The sequence below is a fragment of the Eumetopias jubatus genome, unplaced genomic scaffold (assembly GCF_037043125.1).
Source record: "Eumetopias jubatus isolate StellerSeaLion01/CBP00866 unplaced genomic scaffold, mEumJub1_p1.0 scaffold_12, whole genome shotgun sequence".
In the NCBI taxonomy this organism is placed as follows: Eukaryota; Metazoa; Chordata; class Mammalia; order Carnivora; family Otariidae; genus Eumetopias; species Eumetopias jubatus.
Window position 1 is genome coordinate 87,524,456 of NW_028274818.1, and position 8,309 is coordinate 87,532,764.

General features: G+C 52.0%; 1 protein-coding gene across 1 annotated transcript; it reads left to right on the forward strand.

The window, feature by feature from the left end:
- Positions 1-876: 876 nt before the first annotated feature.
- Positions 877-3,147, forward strand: CHP2 (calcineurin like EF-hand protein 2). The gene is made up of 7 exons (XM_028090379.2): positions 877-943; positions 1,332-1,404; positions 1,525-1,605; positions 1,691-1,821; positions 2,004-2,065; positions 2,778-2,900; positions 3,094-3,147. Exons 1-7 carry the CDS (start codon positions 877-879, stop codon positions 3,145-3,147), a joined length of 591 nt encoding a protein of 196 aa, XP_027946180.1.
- The last annotated feature ends 5,162 nt before the right edge of the window (positions 3,148-8,309 follow it).

Here is an 8,309-nt window from a genome sequence, read left to right on the forward strand (position 1 = left end):
GGCCAGTGGACAGGCGGCGATGCCCTATTTACACGTGACACCTGTCCCCCAGGTGCAACCAGGTGTGCCAGGCACACACGGGGGTCTGGTGGCGTCTGAACTTTCTATTTCTCAGAAGCTGGGGACTGGATTTCTCGTTATATCTCCTGATTTTTAAGCACTGACTCAATTAAACCCCAACAATTACACTGTGTGGAGGAAACAAAAGAGATGAAGCCAAATCATACCGACTTGTCCAGGGTTAATCGCATAGCTGGGATTCCAATCCATGTCTTTCCAAATCCAGTGATCCCTCCACTCAACCCAGCCTCCCCTCTACCGCTCACGACCCTCCCCCCTCCACCCTTCTTGGGGGTGTCCTTCAACGCCTCTCCTTCCGCACCCTCCTGCCTGGGGAAGGGGCCCCAGGCTGGGCCATTCCGGGATTGGGACAAAGGGGTCCAGCTCCCCTGCCTACCACCCGGCCCCCTTCCCAGAAGGATATGGATTCCGTCTCTGGACGATAAGGTCAGGACCCCAGCCTTACCCACCGGGAGCCGGGAGCGGGGACCTCGCCGGGGAGCGGAGGGGGGGGGACGTGGGTCGGTTGTCCCGCGGCGTGAGAACGCAGGGCGGGCGGGCGTAGGGCAGGCGGGGCGCAGGCGACCTCACCATCTCGGGATGAAACGCCCCGTTGTTCGCGCCGCCCCTCTGACCCCGCCACCCTGGGCATTGTTCTCTGTTCGCCCGGGTCGCGGGTGGGAGGCGAGGCACGCAGGGGTTCCCGAGTCTGGCTCGGCACCAGGCCTGCGGCCTTCGGCCCTGGGGCCACTGGGGCGGCCGCGCCCCGGAGCGGGAGGAGAGCACGCGGGGCCGGGCGGCTCAACCGGTGCAGCCATGGGCTCCCGCGGCTCCCACGCCGCGCGCATTCCCGACGGGGACAGCATCCGGCGGGAGACGGGCTGTGAGCTGGGCGCGGGGCTGGGACCCGGGCACGCGGGGGTTCCGGAGCGGGGCTGGCTCCAGGGAGCGCCCCGCGTGCGGGGCGCGGGAACCCGGGGCTCCCGGCGTCCAGGTCCGGTGGAGCCGGGCAGCCAGGTGTCCTCGAGCCCGGCAGGGGGGTGGGTGAGAGGGGGGAGGGGGGAGGGGGCTGGCCCGGTGCCTCGGTCCACCCCGCGGGAGTGCGTCGTCACGCCCCCTGCAGCCTCGCCGCGTGGGCCTCAGGTCCCTGGCGGGCGTCCCCTCCAGCGGGCTCCTGTCCCCCGCCCGCGGCGCGGGGTCGCCCGGGGAGGGTCCTGCCGCGCGTCCCCCGCGCCCGCGGCCGTGTCACCCTTCCGCCTTCCGTCCCGCAGTCTCGCAGGCCAGTCTGCTCCGCCTCTACCACCGGTTTCGGGCACTGGACAGGAACAAGAAGGGCTACCTGAGGTGAGGGGGCGCTGGCTTCAGGACCTGCCACCTGTCTCTCTGGGCCCATTCCCCTCTTTAACTAACCCTCCGTCTCCCGTCTTTGCCCTACCTACCCCCTTTTGAACTTTGACCTGGCAGCCGCATGGATCTGCAGCAGATTGGGGCGCTGGCCGTGAACCCCCTGGGAGAGCGCATTATAGACAGCTTCTTCCCTGACGGGTGAGGCCCCCCGGGGGTTGGGGCTTGGGGGAGAGTTAGGCACAGAGGCGGAGGGTGACCACTGCCTTTGCTCCCTTGCTCCCAGGAACCTGCGAGTGGATTTCCCAGGCTTTGTCAGAATCCTGGCTCATTTTCGACCTGTGGATGATGAGGACCCAGGCATGCGAGACCCCAGGGAACCTGAACCCCTCAACAGCAGAATGAATAAACTTCGCTGTGAGTTTGTGAGGACCCCCTCCCCAAGTGAGACCCCAGATATACCACACCAGGGAGAGGCTCCAGGCACCTCCCTCTCTTCGGGAGCGTCTAGATGACCTCCCCCACACCTCCAGGGTGACCTTCTGCTGGAAGAGAACCAGAGAAATCCCACCTTCCCTTCCCCCGCCATTCTCTTCCAGTCGCATTTCAGCTCTATGACCTGGATCGAGATGGAAAGATCTCCAGGCATGAGATGCTACAGGTTAGAAGAATGCAAGGGCAAGAGATGTGATGTGTGAAGTGTGGTGGTTGAAGGGAAAGGCTGTGGGCGGATGCGCCGGATGACTGGCCAATGAGGGTGCAGAGCACTGGGGTATTAAGCGGACCCCCGCCTGGGTGGGGTTTAGTTGGGAAATGGAATAGGGAAGAGTTGCGTGTGAGGTTGGAAATAGATCTTAACTTCTTAACTGGGGATGATTTTGCCTCCTGAATGCCACTGGCGATATCTAGAGACATTTTTGGTTTTCGCAGCTGGGGGACGGGGCAGTACTACCAGCATCTGGTGGGTAGAAGTCGAAAATGCTGCTAAACATCTTTCAATACACGGGATAGCCCCCTTTCCTCCCCCAAAGAGTTACCTGGCCCCAAATGTCAAGAGTGCTGAGATTCAGAAACTCTGCAATAGATATGATGAAGTGGGGGGGGGGGTGGAGGATGGAGGGAGGTTGGGTTATAAGATTTGGGGTTGGGTAATGAGTTTGGACATATTGTTAAGGTGAGTGTGAAGAGAGACAGATGGGGGTTCGAATGGAGAAGTAGTGGGGGAAATTATTGGGGGAATATGGTGGGGAGTGAAAAAAATGGATAAGGGAGAGATTACAAAATGGGTAATACCATTTGGGATGATGTGGGCAAGGTTTGGGGGATGGGGCTAGGGCCTCCTCTTTATGGCTGTCCCCCTACACGCCTCCAAGGTCCTCCGGCTGATGGTTGGGGTGCAGGTGACAGAAGAGCAGTTGGAGAGCATCGCGGACCGCACGGTGCAGGAGGCAGATGAAGATGGGGATGGGGCCGTGTCCTTCCTGGAATTCACCAAGGTCAGAATGCCCTTAGGCCTGGGGAGTTGACATCAGGAGTGTCCCTAGGACAGATGGACATGAGAAAGGAAGTTGGAAGGAGGTGGGCAGAAGGATCCGGGTCGCCAAGGAAAGGTGGGGCTCTGGGGATGGGAGAGGTGGTTGGAAGCCCAGAGGATTGAACTCTTGACTACCTCCCATCTCCCCCCACCAGTCCCTAGAGAAGATGGACATCGAGCAGAAAATGAGCATCCGGATCCTGAAGTGACCCCCTTTGGCGCCTTTGACTAGCTTACACAGACCAGTTCAGCCTGGGATTTATCTTCAGCCACCCAAGGGGCAGGGCCCCCATAAACTGTATTTTTGTGTCTATGCTAAATTCTATTTAGGACCAAGGAGAGAAAGCCAGAAGGGCATGTACTAAATAAAGTCTAGCTCATTTGATCTCAGATTTGTCAATCAGCCAGCAATCTTCTGGTTGTGAGCGACTGAAAACCCAACTTATAGCGCCTTGGGTAAAGAAGGGATTTAATGGGCTCATGAATTAAAAAGTTTGAAAGTGTCTTTAGAATGCCGGAAAAGTCTGGAAGTGTCCTCAGGCACCGTTAGATTCAAAGTGCTCACATAATGCTATCAGGACTCAGTGATTCATTTCTCAATCGGCTTTCTTTTGTGTCGGCTTTATTCTCAGGAGGGCTCTTTCCCCATGGTGGAGGATGGCCACCAGAAGCTCCAGGCTTCTTCCATCCTACTAGCCTAGTAATCCAGTGGGGTGGGATTTCCTTTTTTCAGTCATTCCAAGCTAAGCGTGTCATTGGCCTGAGTGGGTTCTTGTCCCTAGCTCCAAGGGAACGGAGTGCTCTAACTGACCCCGCCTGTGTCCTGTGCTAACTGCTAAAGCCTGAGCACTGAGGGTAGGGTAAGGAGGAACTGTTTACAGGAAAATGAAGTGTCATTATCAGAAAAAAGGGGAATGATGCCAGTTGGGCAAAACAAGAGATATCCATTACTGTTAGGTTGACCCAACTGGGGAGGGGGGGGGATTCTTGAAGTCTGACTTTTTAAATGGGTTTTCACCGATTCTGTGGGTGCACGCCAGGCTGATGGGGGTGGGCAGGTGGGGGCACAGATGACATAAAAGTAATAAACAAGACATACTTTCCCAGGGCATGACATTATTCAAAGATTTGGAGAATAATTCCATTTTTTCATGGTAAGATGTTCAAACATTGCTATATCACAGAATAGAGGGTAAAAGTCACATAAAATTGTGAGATCCTATGTCTACAGCAAAATGCTCTGGCTGTGCCTATAGGAGATGCTATTGGTGCCCTGCCCATTATCTCCTCCCAGCGCTGTGCTGGAGCTGTCTTATGTCAACACATGAGAGTCAAGCATGCTTCTGGCTTCCATCTGTGTTTTCAGTGATGTCACGTTGGTAGCTTGGGTTGGCTGTGGCGGGGATATTTACACCAAGGACATTGACAAAGGCAATAGACCAGGGCTTTTCTGCTTAGGAGAGCCTGTTGTTAAACATTTAGCAGCACACCACCTGCTCAGCATTCACCATTCCTGTATGTGTTGGTGGCTTCCATTTTACCCCAGCTTTATTGTATCGTAATTGGTGTGCAAAGAACTGCACGTAATTGATGTATACCATGTGATGAGTTTGGACATAGGTATACACTCATGTTACCATCACCATAATCAAGTAATAAATATCCATCATCTCCAAAAATTTCCTTGTATCACTCTGGTATTTGTGTGTGTGTGTGTGTGTGTGTGTGTGTGTGTGTGTGTGTTTAGAACACTTAACATGAGATCTACTAGCTTAACAAAATTTTTTAAGGATTTATTTGAGAGAGAGAGAGAGAACGAGAGGGGGGAGGGGCAAAGGGAGAGGGAGAAGCAGACTCCCCGCTGAGCAGGGAGCCCAATGCGGGGCTTGATTCAGGACCCCGAGATCACAACCTGAGGTGAGGGCAGATGCCTAACCGACTGAGCCACCCAGGCTCCCCTGGCTTAACACATTTTTAAGTGTACAACACCAAATTGTTAACTATAGGCACAGTGCTGTACAGAAGATCTCTGGAACTTACTCATCTTGGATAACTGTTTATACCCATTGAACAATAGCTTCCCTTATCGCCCCCCCTCTTGCCAAAGACCATTCTATGGTCTACTTCTATGCATTTGACTCTTTTAGATGTCTCACGTAAGAGGAATCATGCAATATTTGTCTTTCTGTGACTGACATGTTTCCTGATGGTATTTTATATCTGATGAAAGTTTAGACCTCAAATTAAAAAAAAGGGGGCATACCTGGTTGCCTCTCTTGGTAGAGCATGTGACTCTTAATCTCAAGATCATGAGTTCAAGCCCCATGTTGAGCATAGAGATTACTTTTAAAAAAAGGTTCAGACTCTTTGGCCCCATTTCAGAGCTCCTGAGTCTACAGGGAAATCTATATTTTTAGTACATGATTCTGATGTTGGAGGTTGAAGGACCAGACTTTTAGAAACACTTACCGAAAGCTTCTGGCCAGACCCCTAGTGACAGCTCTCCATAAGAAGTTCTCCAACATACATAAAACACCGAGCAGTCCCTTGGCCTACAGGCTCTTGGGAGGGCCTCCCAGCCATTCCTGCCCACACCCACTCTGTGTCAATGGTCATTGCTACTGGATCCTCCAGTACCAGGGGATCCCTAAGACTCTACTCCCTATTCTGGTGGATGGAGGAGCAAACTGTCGCCCGCCCCCCCCCACTCCGCCCCCTTAGCAGGAAAGCCCCCTGATCCAGCCCAAGCTCAGGAGGTTGGAGACTTGTCATGCAGGAGGGAGGGGCATCAGTCTGGCTGGGGTAGCAGAAGCTGTGTGTCCCTTACCCTCTCAATAGCGACTCTGACAGTGTCGCCTATGGATACGTTCATTGAAGTTGGGGGGGAGCATGGTGACACCTGTGGGGAGCCCCTGTGCTGTGAGCAGCTGTTGCTGAATTGAAGTGATTTGCTTACCATCCTCAGTCTTGCCACAGCACCTAGGCTCTGGGTCATTATTCGCTCATTATTTGCCTATAAACAGACTCATTTAAAGTGGATATATTTGAGCTTATAAAGGAAACTGAATATCACCACTGTAAATTAGAAATCAGCACCAATTGCCATAAATAACTGTACAAAAGCAGTACAAAGAACACCCCCCCCAAAAAAAGAGTGTCAAAAAGGGAGACTAGCAAGTGTCGAGGAGTTGTAAAAACAAATCTGCACCAAACAGAGCTTCTCTTTGGTGACCTGAAAGACGGAGGAAGAATTGAAGGAAATGACCTTTGCATTGCGTGATTCAAGGATGTTATTTAAAGCCAAGAGGTTACTACCAGACATCATCCTGTGTACATTAGCTGTGTGTTCCCTACATTGTGGGAACCCCCGGCTGAAGGGCACTATGACCAAGAAGTCCTGGGAAGAGCTTGCCTCCTGCCGGGACAGATCGGTGGAGGCAGCCAACAGTGTGCTAGATACCCTGGTCCTCAGGCTGGCTGCTGGTCAGATTGGGTTTGGTAAGAGGTTGGCCATGGAAATGGAGTCAACTCACAGGTCAAGTCCAGGGAAAAGTAGCAGGGCGTTATGATGGATGATTCATAGACCTGGAGATGTTACGAGCAACAGCTTTCTGCTGGCAGAGTCCTCAGGGAGGGGCTGGAGGCAGCTCTAGGCTTGTGCTTGGGATCCTCACTTGAGGGGTATGGGGCAGGCACTGGACCTGTCCCAGCTGATGCCACCAGGGATACTTTGAAGGGGTTTAGCTGACCTGGAATTTTCCGGACCCATGTACCATCTACATATCCTGAAGAAAAGATGGGAGTTCCTGAGGGAGCTCCTTTCCTCACCAAGGTAACTGAACGGGAGACGGTGTGTAGGGAGTCCTGGGAAGGGAAGCAAGTAAAAGGACCTAGGTAGTCATGTTGGATAGATCTAATTATGGCTACCATTGCCTCTTCTTAACTGATCAGGAAGACAGTTAAGAAAAGAATCTTGAATGTGACTCAAATACAAGGAAACTCTGGGTTGTCCTCAGCCCCACCCAGCCAACACCAATAAAACTCTCTTGATGTCTGAGAGGCAATATACGGGCTTGGTTTCTGGTTAGAGACCTACCCTGCAAATCAGTGTGGCTCAGTAGGAATGACTTGAGTTTTGGAGTTTTATTAGGTCTGCGATTGAATCTGCGCCCTTCTAATTAATTACTCACTGTACGACCTTGGGTAAGTCGCTTTGCCCTTCAGTGCCTCTGTTATCTATGAGACAGATGCGAGCAGCCACCTCGTGGAGTTGTCACATCTTGTCCTTCCATAGCTTGCTGCCCTCCCCAGCACTCTCCCCTCCAAACCCTGCTTTACTTCAGCTGAGGCCCTTTGACCCCGTATATAAAGTAGGACTCTGGTCTGTATCAGTCAGGATTCTTCGCATTGTTAACCGGTTTATGAAAGAATAGGAATTTATTGGTTCACATAACTGAAAGAAAAGTCCAAAGGTAGATAGTCCAGACAAAGGAGAGTCTCAAAAGCTCAATAATACCATCAGAAATTAGTCTTTCCATTCCTCAACTCTGCTCTCCTCGGTGTTGCTTTAATTCCTAAGCGGCAATCCCAATGAAGAGAGAGCCTCTCTTCCCTGACAGTTCGGCCCAATGTCCCAGAAGAGATCCTCAGCTTACTCACTATAGCCAGGTGGATGGGCCACTCTGATTCGCCAGACCTGGTCATGCGCTCACCCCAGGAACTGGAGAGTGCAATCTCACCTGGACCAAATGCAGTGTGTGTGTGTGTGTGTGTGTGTGTGTGTGTGTGTGTGTCTGTCTGTCTGTCTGTGTGTCTGTGTGTGTGTGTCTGTGTGTGTGTGTCTGTGTGTGTTGTAGTCTGTCGATCCCCTAAAGGAAAATCAGAATGCAGTTACAAAATCAACAAAAAGTTATATACGAGTTGGGTTTTGGGGGCTACAAATAACAGAATTCCCAACTAACAGTGCCTTAAACACCTAAGACAATTCTCTCACATTATAAGATGTTTTTGGTGGTAGACAGTCCTAGATTGTTGAGGGGTTCAACAATTTTATCAAGGATCCAAGATCTTTTATCCTTTCATTCCTCAGTATATTGGCTTTTACTTCTCCAGTTTGTTGCCTCATGTTTACAAGATGGCTGCTGTGGCTGTAGCCATCACATCCTTATGGGAGCAGTGTCTAGAACAGGTGTCTGAGTGGATGGCCAAGGCAGCTAAAGGTAACTCCTTTCATATCCCTCTCCTGGTCATTGAGGACAATCTTTTCCAGAAGTATACTCCCATCACTGACTGCCCATCACTTGTCACTGGTCAGAACAAGAACACCTCTAGCTGTGAGGGAGGCTGAAGAAATGAGTATCTGACATTTTCA